This window comes from Heterodontus francisci, chromosome 13 (genome assembly GCF_036365525.1).
Source record: "Heterodontus francisci isolate sHetFra1 chromosome 13, sHetFra1.hap1, whole genome shotgun sequence".
Lineage (NCBI taxonomy): Eukaryota > Metazoa > Chordata > Chondrichthyes > Heterodontiformes > Heterodontidae > Heterodontus > Heterodontus francisci.
The window spans coordinates 50,846,302-50,864,933 of record NC_090383.1 but is presented as its reverse complement, the minus strand read 5'-3'; the positions used below and the strand labels follow the sequence as shown (position 1 = coordinate 50,864,933).

Here is an 18,632-nt window from a genome sequence, read left to right as displayed (position 1 = left end):
GGTCCAGTGTTCACTAAAAGGCTGGTTGTGGCAGTTGCCAGTACTACAAGCTGCAGCTCTCTGCAGAGAACACAAAACTGTGTGCTCCATTTAAGAGAAAGGACAAGCTATATAAACAAAGAAAGCTGTTGCCTCACTATTAAAAGGGGCAGGCCTGTTACCACTGCTCAGGACAAAGCCCCTAATCAAAATATATGGTTCTGATTACGGTGGGAGCAATGCACTGTCAATTCAGTCCCGTCGCTCCACAGGTCGCATCATATTTCTTTAAGCTTTCCAAATCAGAGAAGAAAAGTAGACAAATTGACAATCTAGTAACCCCCGAATGAAGTGAACCAAACCAGGTGTCTTTAGATGTCAACAAATAAACTATTTATAAAAAAAAACTAAAATCTTAAACACTACTAAGATAAATCAATATCTAAAGATCTTATAACTTATTTTCAAATCTTACTCCTGCATTTGCATACATATACTAAAAATTAGCAGTGGTTCAGGTTTTGAAAGAATGTAGATTTTATAAGTACCTTTTTATCAGAAATAAAACAAATAAACAAGTCTTTGTAAGTTACGTTCCTGACAAATGGTCTCGCAATACAACAGTCAAAATTCCCTTGCAGTCTTCAAGGTCCATTGGACAAAAAGGGTCCCCTCAAACTTAGGGGTTCAGCAGTTTGGCTACTGAAGTATTAAACTTTTTTTTTCCAGTGATGAACACAGCAGATATAAATAATTAGTGAAAGAAAAAAGCTTTTTCTTTTGTATGGAATTAATTCGGCTTGAAAGTTTGTAGAATTTTGAGAAATAGCACAGCTCTTTTCCCTTCAGTTTAAATTGTCTGAGCTCTGTCTGCTTAAAACCAGTTTTTGCCAGCTAGTTTTCAAACGTCAAACTGCAACATTGAATCTCATGTTCTCTGCGTGTTTGTTGTTTGGCAACCAGAATGCACTCTGGCTCACTGAGCATCCGGAACTTTCTGCCTTGGAGATGCACTGATCTTTTACAGTCTCTAAGGCGCACGGCAATATTTCCAAGGAGGGAAAAAAAACACAGGACCGTGACATCTGCAAAAATGAACCTCTCTATGAAAGGAAACACAAAGCTGTACCTGTGAGACAGAAAACCTGTAAAGCCAGAGAGCCTGTAAAAGAATTATGCCCGCTAAAAAGAAAAGCTGTGAAAAAGGCCTATATTTTGAAAAAGCAGGTTCGTCCAGAAAATGATTTCAGGTATCCAATTATGGATTGGAAGGCATTGGACATAGCATCTGAATTTACACTGTTTCAACAATGGATGGAACTGTTTCCTGGATCAAGAAGTGAGCAAACTGGGGAAACAAGTTCTGATACCTGAGGCTCTGCAATCTAATATCCCAATCCAACTGCATCAAGGGCATTTAGGAGAAAATGTACCAGACACCTCGCCAGAGAGGCGGTCGACTGGCCAGGATCAATAGTGATGTTGAGACGGTGGTAAAATCCTGTGACGCATGTCAAAGTTGTCAACCAAATAAACAGAAAGAACCTTTGATGCCACATGAAACACCTTCACATCTATGGGCAAAGATTGACAGATTTATTTCCTGTTTAAGGTGGTGATTTCTTACTTGTTACGGACTACTTCAAGTTTCTGATATCCGGCGGCTACGAGATACGTCAAGTGCAGTGGTTGCTGATACGGTCCGTGCTCTGTTGAGCCTATTTGGCGTGCCGGAAGAAATTATCTCCAATAATCGACAATTTGCAGGAAGACCATTCTGGGCTGGGTGGGGAGTCCATCACATGACATCTTTTCCGCCTTATCCAAAGTCCCAACAGCAAGGTTGAACGCGTGATGCACCATCAAATCGCTAATTTTAAAGTGTAGGCAGATGGGACACAATCTCAAAGTTGCAATGCTACACCTCCCAGCTGCTCCATTGGACATGGGCTTACCATCGCCTGCACAATTGATGTTTCGGAGGCAGGTAAGAAACACCCTGCCCAGTCATCTCTAAGTTTTCCGCAGTAAAGGATCTACTTTCTAAATGAGGGAAGATGAAGGCATCATATAACTGGCAAGCAGGACCAAAATTGGTAAGAAAGGTCAGAGTCCTCAATCACATGTCAGGAGCTTGGTATCCTGCAGAGGTCGCTAGGATATGCGACCAGGCCAGTTTGTATGAGGTCCAGACACCCAGTGGTGCAATTCTCAGATGGAACCAAAGTCAACTAAGAGAACTGTACGACAACACTGCATGTGACAACTCAGTGGCACTGCAGACACGTTTAAAGATACAGTCTGAAGATGAATGTACAGCGGCTATGAGCACAGCTTGCTAACTTTAGATCTGAGTTACCAGAGTCTGAGGAATCGTAGAATTGTTACAGCGCAGAAGGAGGTTATTCAGCCCATGTCCGCACTGGCTCTCCAAAAAAGAACTTGTTGCCATTTCCCTGCCTTCTCCCCGTAATCCTGGACATTCATCCTTTTTCATAACCGTCTGATCCCCTTTTGAATGATTCAATTGAATCTGCCTCCACCACACTCTCTCTGGCAGTGTATTCCAGACCTTAACCACTTGCTACGTGGAAATTTTTTTTCCCGATGTTGCAAGAACACAAGAAATAGTAGCAGAAGTAGGCCATATGGCCCATGATCCTGCTCCACCATTCAATACAATCATGGCTGATCTTGGGCTTCAATTCCACTTTCCTGCCCGCTCCCCATATCCCTCAATTCCCTGCGAGACCAAAACATGCTCTATCCCAGCCTTAAATGGTCATCAATGATGGAGCATCCACAACCCTCTGGGTAGAGAATTCCAAAGATTCACAACACTTTGAGTGTCGTAATTTCTCCTAATTTCAGTCCTGAATGATTGGAACCTTTTATTCTGAGACTGTGTCCCCGTATTCTAGACTTGCTGATCAGTGGGTACAATCTCTCAGCTTCTACCCTATCAAGCCCTTTTAGAATCTTGTATGTCTCAATTAGATTGCCTGTCATTCTTCTAAACGCCAGAGAATATAGGCCCAATTTACTCAGCCTCTCATCATAGAACACCCCCTCAACCCAGGAACTAATTTAGTAAATCTCCGCTACACTACTGCCAGTGCAAGTATATCCTCCCTTAAATGTGGAGACCAAAACTGCACACAGTATTCCAGGTGCGGTCTCACCAAAGTCCTGTACAATTTTAGTAAGACTTCCTTCTTGTACTCCAATCCCCTTGCAATAAAGGCCAACATGTCATTTGCCTTCCTAATGGCCTGCTGCACCTGCATGTTAACTTTGTGTGTTCCTTGTACAAGTACCCCTAAGTTTCTCTGAACATAACACTTAGAAGTTTCTCACCTTCTTCCCTACTTTATACTCATTTGCCATCTTGTTGCCCACTCACTTAATCTGTCTCTATCTCTTTGCAGCCTCTATATATCCTTCCTGCAGCTTACCTTTCCAAGTTTTGTATCATCAGCAAACTTAGACATTATTCTGTCTCTCCATCCAAGTCATTAATATAGAGTGTAAATAGCTGAGGCCCCAGCACTGATTCTTGCGGCACCCCATTCACTGCCTGTCAACTTGAAATGCCCCATTTATGCCCACTCTCTACTTCCTGTCAACCAATCATCATTCCACTCCAGCATATTACCCCCAACACTATGAGCAATACTATACTGTATTCGCTGCTCACAGTGTGGTCTCCTCTACATTGGGGAGACCAAGCGCAGACTGGGTGACCGCTTTGCGGAACATCTCCGCTCAGTCCGCAAGCAGGACCCTGAGCTTCCGGTTGCTTGCCATTTCAACACTCCCCCCTGCTCTCATGCTCACATCTCTGTCCTGGGATTGCTGCAGTGTTCCAGTGAACATCAACGCAAGCTCGAGGAACAGCATCTCATCTACCGATTAGGCACACTACAGCCTGCCGGACTGAACATTGAGTTCAATAATTTCAGAGCATGACAGCCCCCCACTTTACTTTCATTTTTTGTCATTTTTAGTTATTTTTTCTTCCTTCTTTTTTGCATTCCTTTTTACATTTTTTGCATTTATTTCATTTCATCTTAGTTTGTTCAGTTTGCTTACCCACTGTTTTTTTTCAGGTTGTTTTTCTTCAGGTTTGCACTTGCTGATGTTCTATATTCAGTATATTCACACCTAATCTGTACTAATGCTTTGTCTTTCAAAACACCATTAACATATTGTTTGCCTTTGCTCTGTGACCTTTTGGTCAGCTATGTGGCCTGGTCCAATCTGCACCTTCTCCTTTGTTATCTCTTGCCCAACCCCCACCTCACTTGTTTATAATCTGTGACTTTTCTAATATTTGTCAGTTCCGAAGAAGGGTCACTGACCCGAAACGTTAACTCTGCTTCTCTTTCCACAGATGCTGCCAGACCTGCTGAGTGAATCCAGCATTTCTTGTTTTTGTTTCAGATTTCCAGCATCCGCAGTATTTTGCTTTTATATTACTGAGCCCTTATCTTGCCTATTAATCTTTTATGTGGCGCCTTATCAAATGCCTTTTGAAAATCCAGGTATTCTACGTCTACTGGTTCCCCTTTATCTACCTTACTAGTTAGATTCTCAAAAAACTCTAAAAAATTTGTCAAACAGGATCTCCCTTTAGTAAAACCATGTTGACTTGTTCTCCGCATACTATGCTTTTCCAAGTGCAATGTTAAGACTACTTTGATAGTTTCCAGGATCTTCCCAACGACTGATGTTGGGCTAACTTGGCTGTAGTTCCCTGTTTTCTCTCTACCTCCTTTCTTGAAAATTGGTGTAAGATTTGCCAACTGCCAGTTTGGCATGACCATTCCTGAATTGAAGGAATTCTGGAAAATCTAGCCAGCGCATTCACTATCTCTGCAGCTATACCTTTTAGAATCCTAGGATGTAGGCCATCTGGTTCCGGGAACTTGTCAGATTTTAGTGTCTCAAGTTTCTCCAATACTTTTTCTCAGCTAATATCAATATCCTTAATTTCTTCACTCTTTTTAGCCCCCAGGTTGCTGCCTATTTCTGGTATGGAACTTGTGTCTTCTACTGTGAAGACAGACGCAACATATTCGTTCAATTCCTCTGCCATTTCTTTCCCCATGATAATTTCTCCTGTCTCTGCCTCTAAGGAACCAACATCTAGCTGCTCTTTTTATGTACTTATAAAAGCTCTTGCAATCTGTTTTTATATTGCTGGCTAGTTTACTCCATTCTATTTTTTCCCTTATCAACTTTTTGGTGGCCCTTTGCTGGTTTCTAAAACACTCCCAATCCTCAGATTTGCTACTGTTTTTTGCAACACTGTAAGCCTCTTCTTTTAGTCTAATACTCACAACTTCCTGAGTGAGCCACGGATGGGTCTTTCTGGACGAGTTTTTTTTTTGTTTTTGAATGGAATGTACTTTTGTTGAACCCTTTGAATTGTTTCTTTAAATGTTCCCCACTGTTCATTTACCGCCATACCTTCCAGTCAGTTTACCCAATTAACTGCAGCCAGTTCTCCCCTCATATCTTTTGTAATTGGCTTTAAGTTTAAGATTCTTTGTGATTGAAATGTGTCACTTTCAAAGTTAACATGAAATTCAATGGTATTATGATCACTATTTCCCAGTGGATCTTTTACTGTGAAATTGCTCATTAACCCTGCTTCATGACACAATACGAGATCTAAGATAGCTTTATCCCTAGTTGCACTTTTGCTGCTTTTACCAATTAATTTAAATCTATGCCCTCTTGTTCTCGATCCTTGCATGAGTGGAAAGTTTCTCCCTATCTACTCTGTCTAGACCCCTCATGATTTTGAATACCACCATCATATCTCCCTTCAGCCTTCTCTTCAAGGAAAACAGTCCTAACTTCTCCAATCTATCTTCATAACTGAAGTTCCTAATCCCTGGAACCATGCTCGTGAATCTTTTCTGTACACTCTCCAATACCTTCACGTCATTCCTTAAATGCAGCGCCCAGAACTGGACGCAATATTCCAGCTGAGGCCTGAACTAGTGGTAAATGCAAGTTCAACATAACTTCCTTGCTCTTGTGCTCTATGCCACTATTAATACAGAATACTGTTTGCTTTATTAACCATGCTCTCAACCTGCCACCTTCAATGACTTATGCACATATATAATCAGGTCCCTCAGCTCCTGCACCCCTTTTAGAATTGTACCCTTGTGTCATTGAGATGAGCTTTGCTTTGAGAAGAGGTTTATGATGAGATCAGGAAGAATAAGCTAACACACGTGTTAGTGTGTTAAACTTGCTTACTTGTAAATAATGTTTTGCTTTTATCCTGTATAGTTAGTCTGAACTGCAACATCATTGTGTATTGTGCATATGTTTTTATTTTTGGTAAAAAGGGAGCTATTGTGGGACCACCTTAAGCAGACCATCTTAAGCTGTGAGTGAAAGTCACCAGAGGAAGTGATGTCATGTCACACATGACCAGGGAGTTGTTGGTGTAGCCTGATGGAGTAAGCTATGTGTAGGTGTGCTCCTGTAGTAGCTGTGTTCTCTTCCAGTTAAGTTATTATAATAACCGACATTTTCTTTGGATACTACTTGTCCTGGGAATCTTACTATAGGTCACACATCAATGTAACAAGTAATACTACAAGTACAAAGACCATTGCTCTTCTTGATATATATTAATTACCTAGACTGGGATGTACAGGATGGAATTTCAATATTTGCCAATAGCACAACACTCAGAACTATTGTGAACTGTGAGGAGGAGGATGATGGACTTCAAGAGGACATAGATGCTCGGGTGGAATAGGTGGACACATGGATGAAATTTAATGTGGAGAACTGTGAAGTGATAAGTTTTGGTAGGAAGAATGATGAAAACCAATATAAATGACCACATACAATACTAAAGGGGGTGAAGGAGTCCTGGGGTAGTTGTGCACAAATTGGTGAAGGTAACAGGGCAGGTTGAGAAAATGGTTACAAAGGTAAATAGGATGCTGTGTTTTACAAATAGTGGCATTGAGATCAAAAGCAAGGAAGTGACAAGCCTTTGTAAAATGCTGGTTCAGCCTTATCTGGAGTAATGTGTCCAATTCTGGGAACCACATTTTAGGAAGGATGTGGAGGCTTTTAGAAAGGGTGTGGAAATGTTTCATGAGAATGGTTCCAAGGATGAGGGGTTTCAGTTATGTGGATAGATTGCAGCAACTGTGGGGTTGTTCTCCTTAGAAAAGAGAAGGTTGAGGAGAGATTTGATAAGATGCTCAAAATCATGAGGGGTCTAGACAGAGTAGAAAAGGAGAAACCTTTCCCTTTAGTGGAAGGGTTGAGAACTAGAGGACACAGATTTTAGGTGATTGCCAGAAGAAGTAATGATAACATGAATAAATGTTTTGCACAGCAAGTGGTTTGAAGCCAGAATGTGGTGGAGGTAGATTCAATCATGGCTTTCAGAAAAGAATTGAATAATTACCTGAAGGGAAAAAACTTGTGCCGTGGGGAGGGGGCAGGCGGGTGGGACAAGCAGAGTTGCTTTTCCAGAGAGCTAGCATAGACATGGCGGGCCGAATGGCCTCTTTCTGTGCTATAACCATTCTATGATTCTATTAAAAGGCAACCTGGATAAATGTAATTGCGCTATTGTGAAATATGCAATTTTTTGGGATTTAGTTTAAATCCTTATTTTACATATTAGAAATGGCAGCTGCTGAGAATAATTTTTTCCCATTTATTAACAAATTTTGAGAGAATGAGTCCAATGCCTGATGGAATAATGAGTTTCAATAGTCACTTCCACCATAAATGTGATCATAAGAATTTTTAATAGAAAAGTTGACAGCAATAGGAGGTAGCGTGGGCGACAGGCCCAAGATATCTAACTGGATATATTTACACTATCTACAGTAGTTAAGTCAGGGTGTCTACCACTGTATTTCAGCCTGGAACCTTTGGGTAAATCATGTGAGTGTGAAGTAATTAAGGCTGAACTATATATAATCTTGTGTACTGAGAAGGCAACTTTTAAGAATGTCCTTTCTACACCATAAGCCAAGTATGGTACGACCATGCCTATACAATTTATATTTTGTTTTCATAGTTCTAGGAATGTAATTCAACTCATAGCATTTGTCGACAAACAGCTTGGTCAAGTGTTTATTCAAAGATATTGAAGGATGTTTTTCCTGCATTAACTAATGTGATTCAGCTAACATAACTGCATGCTGTGACTGACTTCAAAATGGACATTTTAAAACTATTTCCAGAGTAGTAAAACTGATTTGTAGTTGCTGTTCATTTTTAGTGATCTGACTCATAACTGTTTCCTGCTTTTTTTCTCTCCAGTGCAAGATGGGCAATTCAGACAGCCAGTACAATCTGCAAGGTACTAAAGGCAATAATATTGAGGGGAAGTCGATGCCTGGCGGCAGGCAGAAATCATGCGCCCTTAAAATTCGAAGTGTCCATACCAAGGATGAAAAGTCACGCTCTTCTTTCAGCTGGGGATATAGTGGCAGCAACATAAGTTACAAAGCGAGATCTCTGGGCAAAAACTGTCTTTCTCAGCACAAAAGTAACCAGCGTTACTCTTTCAATGGTGCTTCACGTCAGTGCGAGTCTTTGGGTAATAATGCATATGCCAGATGCCATCCGGGTTACCTGGGGAAATTTGACTACAGGAATGATAAATTATTATCTGGAAACCATTTCCCTTGCATTCATCTTGACAAAACAGACAATCTCACTGAAGCTCTGGAATACAATGGACATGTCTTAAATGGACATGGATTACCTGAAAATATAACTAAATCCAAAAAACCGGAGGGAGAAAGCAGTCCAAAGGTTCTCATCAAAACTCTGGGAAAATTTGATGGGGGCCTAAGGGTTGAGTTCCATAGTGGTGGTGGCAGTAGTGGTAGTAAACCACCCTGTGATGAATCCCAAGGGCCAGTTCAGCTTTTGAGATACTCCCCTGTTATGGGATGTGACCTGAGTAAACAAAGTGGTGTGCAGATTGATGCCAGTAAAGGATACATAATGGACCAGAGTGTTCTGCTTGGTGAGGAGAGATTAAAATCAAGCAAGGGTAGCTCGATCAGCTCTGAATATTCCTGGTCTGAATTGCCATGGGGACATCGTGCTTATGCCAGTGATTTTGATAAAACTTACACAAATGGGAAAACTACCGAGACAAGAAGTCCAGAAAGCATTTTACCAAATGATCAACTCTTCCAAAGATCATCTCTCTCTTTTCAAACACTGTACCGTGATACAGGTGTAGGACCTTCCACACCCTCAGGGAATGAATTTTCAGATGGCTACAGAAACCCTGCTTTTAATCCTCACAATTTGTTTGTAAGTGACTTCTCCAACTGCATCAATGTGCCATCAGATGAGGAGGATAGAGGCACCATACAATATACCTCTTATACACTCCCATGTCGAAAGCCCAAAAACCTTTCTGAGGCTAGCTCCTCAAGGGTTGCCTTAAAAAGTCGAATGCGGCGTTTAAGTGCTTGGACTGGCAGCCTTACAAGAAAGAAGAGGAAACTACAGGTGAGGAACCTTTTTCTTTTAGTGGAAACCTAAACACAAATTTCAGAATTACCACACTGTTCTAACTTCAAATAGTATACTTATTAAATGCTATTTATTCTGATGTTCCTGATCTGTGTCCTATTTTAATTTTGCTTTAATTTTATTCTCTAATGTGCTCGAATCTACCTTTCAAGAAATTAATGTTTTTAGGTTAAAAGCCATTTGTTTATCTTCTGTCTTATTGGTCCTCCATTGTAGTGGGAGGGAGCCTTTCCTAAAATCTGTTGTAAAAGCTTTTTTTTTGAGCGAATGCAATGGCTGAAATATCAAGCTTGTTCATATTTGACACTTTTCTGCACCCAAACAGGAAAGTGCTGCCACCCACAAGCAACTGTCTCCCCATTGCAAAGAAGTTATCCTTGGATGTCTAAATTTGTCTATGGTGTGCTTGGGTTGTAACCGAATAAAATAATTGCTGCTCTTGGAACACCACTTTGCAGATTCTACACACCAGGTTTAACTTCACAGATGTTATGTGACAGTTGATTATTAAACAAGCTGGTCTGGATAGTTGAGTATTTCCTGCTCTTGATAAATTAATTGCTTGTGTGATCTGGAAGATTTATGTGGAATATTAGCAGGGGGTCAAAAGTTTCACTGTGTTCTAGGACCATCTGATATGCATTTTAACTGCAAGATCTATCAGCCTCGCAACTCGACCACATATCTGATCTAAACATACAATTTCAATGTACCAGCTGCATACCATTCACATGTAATCTTGATTCAAAGGGAACACTGGAATGCAGATATTTTGATACATAAATATTTCCCAGTTATAATAAACTTATTTTTTAAGCTAGATCTAGTTTTAGTTTCTAATTTTATTTAGAGGCAGAAGTATATTTTCTTAAGCTAATCAGCTGCAAAATGTATTCTGTTCCTTCATGGCTCATTCTATGTATCAGTTGTATTGGTGTAGAGGTTATACCCACAATTTTCATACCTATTGGCAAAATATCTTGGTAAATTTCACCTTCCCACATTTTGAAAGTAGTTTAAAATCCCTGTGATGGACCCTGCACTGTGTTCCACAGATCACTGTTGCACAAAGTGGACTCTTATTTGCAGCTTGTAGAATTCTTGATCAAAGCATGAATTTTATTACCTAACCAGTTCTGCTGTTCAGCTACGGTCATCTACAGACGCTTCTGAAGCTAATAATCCAAAAATTCAATTCAGTAGAACCTGAGAATGTAGGAGCTCAATAATCAAAAAACAAAATAGATTTGAAAAAAACTGCATACACCTGGAAATGTAAACCTTGCCATGTTTCCTAATCCTAATTAACAATAACTTGCAGTATTGATGAAACACTACGTATTTTAAGTAAAATCCAACATCATACTGTGATTGTGTCCTTTTAGATAGCATACCCAGAATGGTATTTTTAAAAAGCACATTATCGCTCTAATATTTGGTTTCATGGTCAAAACAGTTTTTTCTAAATTGATAGCTCAGTTGCATTTTTAAGCCTTTCCTATATTTTTAGACTTGAAATATTTGGGATTTTTATCCAATGATCTTGAATTTTAAGCGAGCTGCAGCAGTAAAAACATTTACCATCCAGCCTAAAAATTGATGTTCGAAACTTCTCAAATATAGATGATTGGTTGATAAATGTTCCATGGTGTAGCATTATAAGCAGTTCCTGAAAAAGTTCTGTGTAGGAATATTATATAAATTGTTTGAAGTAGCTCTTCCCCATATATTAGTATTGTTGAAGATAGATTTCTTCTTTTGAGATGCTGGGTGAAGAATTGTTCTTCATCATGCCTATTTTTTGGGTGGACCAATTTCAGGTCACTATGTCTTGCACTCCGTTTCCCCCAAAATGCGGCAGCTGCCAAATTGAAAGCTGGTGACTTACAAAGTATCGAGATTGCCTGCCTGAAATGGGTGTTTGGCATTTTGAATTTGCAAATCAGGGTCTTAACGTTGGTTTTAGACCTTGCTCAAAATTGTCATCAAGTGGGAGGATGTTTTATCCAGGTCAACTGTAGCTTAAGTTGTCATTTTATTTAATGCTTGCATTTTGTGGTGTCTAGAGGAGCTCCACAAAAGTATTGTGGGATAGAGCCAGCCCAGGCCTGCCACCACCACCACCCCAGGATCTACATGTTGGCCTGCTCAGAGTTGAAGCTGGCCAAATTTCCTAAGGCTGATAGGCAAGCTGCATTGGGATGCCTTATTGCTTGTTTTGTGCAGATAGCTTGAAGGCCAAGGCGCAGTTTCCATTTGACATCTTTGGGCACTTGTTCCCTTCGTGTTGCCTATTTTGTGCCAGTACCCGGTGCCTCGTTAATTTCTCATCTCAGAACTTCAGAATTGAACATCCTGGGGAGTATACACTATAATCCTATTTGAAGCTTTTGATTTAAAATAATAGAGTTAATGTTACTCGTAAACCATGCAGCTCAAAGGATAGGTAAGCATTGCTCCCTTTCATGACTGAGTTTAAAGTAGCATTAAAATAACAAAACAATTACTTGGAACTTAAAGTATTGAGGAATTGCTGTTGCAACAGACTTAAGTACATAGTATCCAACTTCAGTCTTTTTACATATTAGAAGAATCAAAGGAAAAAGGGGAAATGCTGGAAACATGAAATAAAGGCAGAAAATGCTGAAATACACATCGTGAACACAGCAAGAACAAGGGCAGCAGACGCGTGAGAACAGTAGCATCTGCAATTTCCCCTCCAAGCCACACACCATCCTAACATGAAAATATATCTCTGTTCCTTCACTGTCATTGGATCAAAATCCTGGAACTCCCTCCCTAACAGCACTGTGGGTATATTCATACCAGATGGACTGCAGCGGTTCAAGAAGGCAGCTCACTACCACCTTCTCGAGGGCAATTGGGGGTGGGCAACAAAAAAGTCAGACAGCATCGGGAAAGAAAGACCTGTTAAAAGCTATTTTATCAAGTAGGCCAGAACTGATCAACTGGGCTCATCAGTGATTGGAGTTTTGCCCTGCGGGGAGAGGCACTCCCTGGGTGCACACCTCAGGAAGTTGTAGGTGTGTGACATTTAAATTGAAGGACAGCAAATCACAGGCAATTTAATGAATCATTCCTTGCGAGTGCTGTTCACACTGGGAGTTTGAAATTTCTATCTCATTAAATTGTGTAAGCATTCCCATCAATTTTACAATGAACTTTAAAAACTTGACACTGATGTTCGGATGATCTTGCCAGTTCCTCCAATATCGGTGTTTGTATGTCAAATAATGCTGCTCCTCCTTTTCCCTCTGGGTGTCCCTGCTTTTCCAATTTAAGATGCAATTGTTCGCTGCTTGCATTGATTTGTTATTCTGGCTGGCTGTTTTGTACAAAACTTAATGAGGCACGTATTGAACCAGTCGGTTCAAGAGGTTATGCCATTAAACCCACTACAAGAAATGTTCTGGACCTTTTTGTTTCTGAGGCCTCCTTACATTAAAATAAATTCATCGGACCCCCTGTAACATGAGCATTTTTTCTATATGAAAATTAGTTTTAAAATTAAATATGTATTTTTGCTTTACTTAATGTGAAACTTCCTGCTGGTTCTGAGCAACAATTCTGTCAAAATATGGAGGCATCTTCAACAAAATTAAGTAAAAAGTGAAAAATAATTAACCAAAAAGTGAAAAAAAAAAAGCTCCCTTTTATACTTAAAAATATTTGGCACTACTTATCCTAATTCATGAACAAGTCACAGAAAAGACCTTTTATTACCTGCCAGAGATTCAGAATAGAAGTGACTCTGGTAAAAACAATTTTGGTGAATTTTCCATTTGAGGTTTATTGATATCATTCGTCATTGAACTGTGTTGTGGCTCTCTTAGAGCACTGAAACAGGCCCTTTGGCCCACTGAGTCTGTGTTGACCAACAACCACCCATTTATACTAATCCTACATTAATCCCATATTCCCTACCACATCCCCACCATTCTCCTACCACCTACCTACACTAGGGGCAATTTACCTATCAACCTGCAAGTCTTTGCTGTGGGAGGAAACCGAAGCACCCGGCAGAAACCCACATGGTCACAGGGAGAACTTGCAAACTCCGCACAGGCAGTACCCACAACCGAACCCACAGCTGGAGCTGTGAGGCTGCGGTGCTAGCCACTGCGCCACTGTTCCGCCCTAGTTGAATTGCTCTTATTTCTGTTAACATCTCATAAATGTAAAAATGTAGATGCATAGTTGTTTCCAAATAGTCTTAATTCAAAATTGTTTAATTCTAATTATCTGATTTCATTTATTTAATGCAGAAAGAAACTTTGGATTAGCAGTAGTTATGATCATTTTATGCAAAAAAAAATGCTCCTTCTAGCATTGTTGCATTATTCAAATAGCGATTATTGCATTGATTTGTTAACTAACTTTGACACAGAATGGTACGATGCAGGTTCTGTCAGTGAATGAGAGAATATCTGAGTACATGTCACACTGGGCTGTTCTTGCATGCTTAATGGTTGCTTGCTTGCCTTATCAGTTTAAATTTTTCATGTCCTGATGCAGGAGCGGAAAAATGCTAAGAGGGAATTGATTGTTGCAGCAACCAACGCAATATAAACTAAATGGTACAATTTTAAAGGGGCTGCAGGATCAGACAGACCTGGGTGTATGTACACATATCTTTGAAGGTGGCAGGACAGGTTAATGTTTCAGTAGCATATGGGATTCTTGGCTTTATAGAGGCATAGAGTACAAAAGCAAGGAAGGTGTGCTAAACCTTTATTAGTCACAAATAAAGCCTCAGCTGGAGTATTCTATTCAATTCTGGGCTGCACACTTAAAGAAGTCAGTCAAGGCTTTGGAGAGGGTGCAGAGGATAGTTACTAGAATGATACCAGGGATAAAGGACTTCAGTATGTGGAGAAGTTAGGGAACCTGAGGTTGGTCTGCTTGGAGCAGAGAAGGTTAAGGGAAGGTGTTCAAAACTCTGAAGGGTTTTTATAGAGTTAAAAAAGAGAAACCGTTTTCACTGGGTCGGTAATGGCAATCGGCAAAAAGATGGGAGATGAGAATTTTTTTTCTGGAGTAACTTACGATCTGAAATTCAATTCCTGATAGGATGGTGGAAGATGGTTCAGTGGCAACTTTCTAGAGATTTGGATATCTACTTGAAAAAGAAAAACATATGGGCAAGAACTGGGGGAGTGGGACTAATTGTATAGCTCTTTCATGGCTTCCTTGGGTGGTCTAATTCTAAGACTATATTACTGTTACGATGGATAATAAGCATGGTCAGGTAGTGATAACCTTCCATTCCTGAAATATATCAATTCTTTATATAGTTGGATTGTTTTGCCTTTTAAAATTTGATCATATGTGCTGCAACAATTCCCAAATATTTAATTTTACGTTTGCTTGTATTCTGCTTTCCCTCACTTTCTCCACATATGGGAGAAGGCAGTCTGTGTACATTAGAACAAAGAACAAAGAAAATTACAGCACAGGAACAGGCCCTTCGGCCCTCCAAACCTGCGCCGATCCAGATCCTCTATCTAAACCTGTCGCCTATTTTCTAAGGGTCTGTATCTCTTTGCTTCCTGCCCATTCATGTATCTGTCTAGATACATCTTAAAAGACGCTATCGTGCCCGCGTCTACCACCTCCGCTGGCAACGCGTTCCAGGCACCCACCACCCACTGCGTAAAGAACTTTCCACGCATATCCCCCCTAAACTTTTCCCCTCTCACTTTGAACTCGTGACCCCTAGTAATTGAATCCCCCAATCTGGGGGGGAAAAAGCTTCTTGCTATCCACCCTGTCTATACCTCTCATGATTTTGTACACCTCAATCAGGTCCCCCCCCTCAACCTTCGTCTTTCTAATGAAAATAATCCTAATCTACTCAACCTCTCTTCATAGCTAGCGCCCTCCATACAAGGCAACATCCTGGGGAACCTCCTCTACACCCTCTCCAAAGCATCTACATCCTTTTGGTAATGTGGCGACCAGAACTGCATGCATTATTCCAAATGTGGCCGAACCAAAGTCTTATACAACTGTAACATGACCTGCCAACTCTTGTACTCAATACCCCGTCCGATGAAAGAAAGCATGCGATGAAGACCTCAATGTAAAAATAATGCTAAACAAATATTTGGTTATGCTTTATACGTGAGCAATGCTAAGATGTGATCGAGAATCTCATCACATTTGAATGAATAGTATACTTGCAAATTTTCTGTTTAGCTCTTAATGTGTTTCTGCAATCATGTAAAAATCCTGTCAATTTTGCAGGACTCTAGATCCAAGGATATAAATGAATATTGTGACAGTGGAATTGATGGCGTGACTGCAGACACCAGCTCTCCCTCCCAGGTATCAAGTTTATTGTGGTCACCTGGCTCCAGCTATACATTGCCACCCAGAAGTAATTCTACCAATGCAGTTGGCAATGACGTCCTGAGACAGAGCATTTATGAGAATTTTATGCGAGAGTTGGAAATGGGTCATATGTCAATCGAAAATGCAGACCCGTCTACAGGAAGTGAGGAAACCAGCAGTGATTCCTTCAGCTCACTAGAACAGCTGGATTTATTGTATGAAAAAGAACAAGGGTTTGTGCGAAAGGCTGGTTGGTTGTCTTTTAAACCTCTTATTACACATCAGAAGGAGCGGAAATTGGAACTTGCACCTCGCAGAAAGTGGAAACAATATTGGGTTTCTCTTAAAGGTAATCACCTAAAAGAAACAGAATTGATATGTCGTATTCAGAACTGTTGCAAACTAAACTTCTGGATGAAGTCTGATAATTGGCCTTAATAGAATGGCCATGTGGTTGACGCAGTTTAATTGAACCAGAATTTGGATCCTTTTTCCTTTTCTAATTAATCATGATTAATGTACTGGTTTTCTGTGGAATAGTAGGATAGTAAGACTATCTTGAGGTCTACAATTTCATATTTAGAAGCCACACTAATGTACAATATAAGGCTTACAGCCCTTTTTTTTTCTTAAAAATCCAAAATATTCTTTCATGGGATGTGGATGTCACTGACAAGGATGTCTATGTTGCCCATCTCTAATTGCCCTTGTGATGGTTGTGGTGAGCTGCCTTCTTGAACTGCTGCAGTCTATTAAGACTTTTCTGTAGCAGTTTGCTACAACTTAGTGGCTTGCTAGGCCGTTTCGGAAAGCAGTTAAGAGTCAACCACATTGCTGTGGGTCTGGAGTCACATAGGTCAGACCAGGTAAGGATAACAGATTTTCTTCCCTAAACGACATTAGTGCACTAGATGGTTTTTTACAACAATCAATAGTTTCATGGCACCATTACTGAGACTAGCTTTCAATTCCAGATTTTTATATTTATTAATTGAACTAATTAATTGAATTTAAATTCCACCAGCTGCCATGGTGGGATTTAAACCAGTGTCCCCAGGGCATTAGCCTGGGTCTTTGGATTGCTACAATACCACAATGCCACCAACTCCCCTTGGTGTCTGTGTTTGTAAACTGTGAAAAGTCAAGTCTCAACTCATTCAAAGCCTTTTGGAGCTAGATTTTTACTTAATATTTTTCAAAAAGCATGTTTGTTTCTGCTCTCTCCTTTTTCAGAGAGTTAAGGACATAGCTATAATGATTTTGCACAGGTAGGAGCTTTTTCTTGTAAAATGGCTTGTACTTTAAGTACTAAAAGGCAACTTACACAGCATTACTTACTACAGAAGTATTTAAGGGTCCTCACTTAATATAGATCGAATCACAATCATTTACAGCATGGAAAGAGGCCATTCAGCTCATAAAGTCCATGTCAGCTCTCAATGGAGCTGTTCAGACAGCCCCAGCACCCCCGCTCAATCCCCATAGCCCTGCAAGTCTATTTCCTTCAAGTGACTATCCAATTTCCTTTTGAAGCCATTGTCTCTGCTTCCACCAACAGTGTGGGCAGAGTGTTCCTGGTCATTACCACCCGCTGCATACAAAATGTTGTTCCTTGTTTCCCTTGCATCTCTTGCCCAAAATCTTCAATCTGTGTCTCCTAGTGCGTGTACCATTAGTTAACGGGAACAGTTTTTCCTTGTCTAACTTATCTAAGCCTGTCATAATGTACATTTTGAAATCTTTGTTCAATCTCCTTTGTTCTAAGGAGAGCAAACAGTTTTTCCAACCTAACCTTGGAACTAAATTTCCCCCATCCCTGGAATCATTCTTGTGAATCTCATTTACACCCTCTCTTGCCCTTACATCCTTCCTGAAGTGTGGTGACCAGAACTGGGCGCAATACTCCAGTTGGGGCCTAACCAGAGCTTTATAAAGGTTCAGCATATCTTTCCTGCTTTTGTGCTTAATGCCTCTATTTATGAAGCCCAAGATCTCTCATACTTTACTCACCACTCTCTCAATATGACCTGCCACCGATACACATGAATCCCCAGGTCCCTCTGTCCCTGCACACACTTAGAACTGTGCCATTAAGTATATATTGCCTCCCTATTCCTGCTGCCTAAAGTTATCACCTCACACTTGTCAGTATTAAATTCCATCTGTCACCTCTCTGCCCATTCTACTAGCCTATCCAAGTCCTGTTGTATGCAGTTCATATCATCCTCACAGTTTGCCACACCTCCAAGTTTGGTGGCATGAGCAAATTTTAAGATTCTACTCTGTGTATTCCAAGATCCAAGTCATTTATATACAGCAAAAACAAAAGCAGTGGTCCCAGCACTGACCCTCTGGGAACACCACTGTCTACCATCGTCCAGTCTGAAAACAGCCAATTACTACGACTTGCTGTTTTCTGTCCTTAAGCCAATGTTTTATCCAGTTGGGCACTGACCCTCCTATTCCATGAGCCTCAATTTTGTTAACCAGCCTTTTATGTGGTACCTAATCAAATGCTTTCCTAAAATCCATATCCACCACATTCCCTTCGTCAACCTTCTCTGTTACTTCATCTAAAACTTCAATTGGATTAGATTGTGGGGTAATTAAGTTCTTTCTAAAATCTAACTTTGTATGTTAACTGGTTGATCAAGTTTTATTTGGAATAATGCACTGACCTGTACATTTATCAATGCTGGCTTTTTTGGAACTAGTAAAGACCAAATAACAAATCCTAAGTG

At 40.3% G+C, this 18,632-nt stretch overlaps 1 protein-coding gene across 2 annotated transcripts in view; it reads left to right on the top strand.

Annotated features, from left to right (window-relative positions):
* LOC137376374 (rho guanine nucleotide exchange factor TIAM2-like) overlaps window positions 1–18,632 on the top strand; it is a 438,770-nt gene that overhangs the window by 160,997 nt on the left and 259,141 nt on the right. For both annotated transcript variants that reach the window (XM_068044808.1, XM_068044809.1), the window contains 2 exons: window positions 8,302–9,513; window positions 15,805–16,240. In XM_068044808.1, coding sequence (XP_067900909.1) covers window positions 8,308–9,513; window positions 15,805–16,240 — 1,642 coding nt within the window. In that variant the 5' untranslated portion in view covers window positions 8,302–8,307. The remainder of the gene's footprint in view (window positions 1–8,301; window positions 9,514–15,804; window positions 16,241–18,632) is intronic.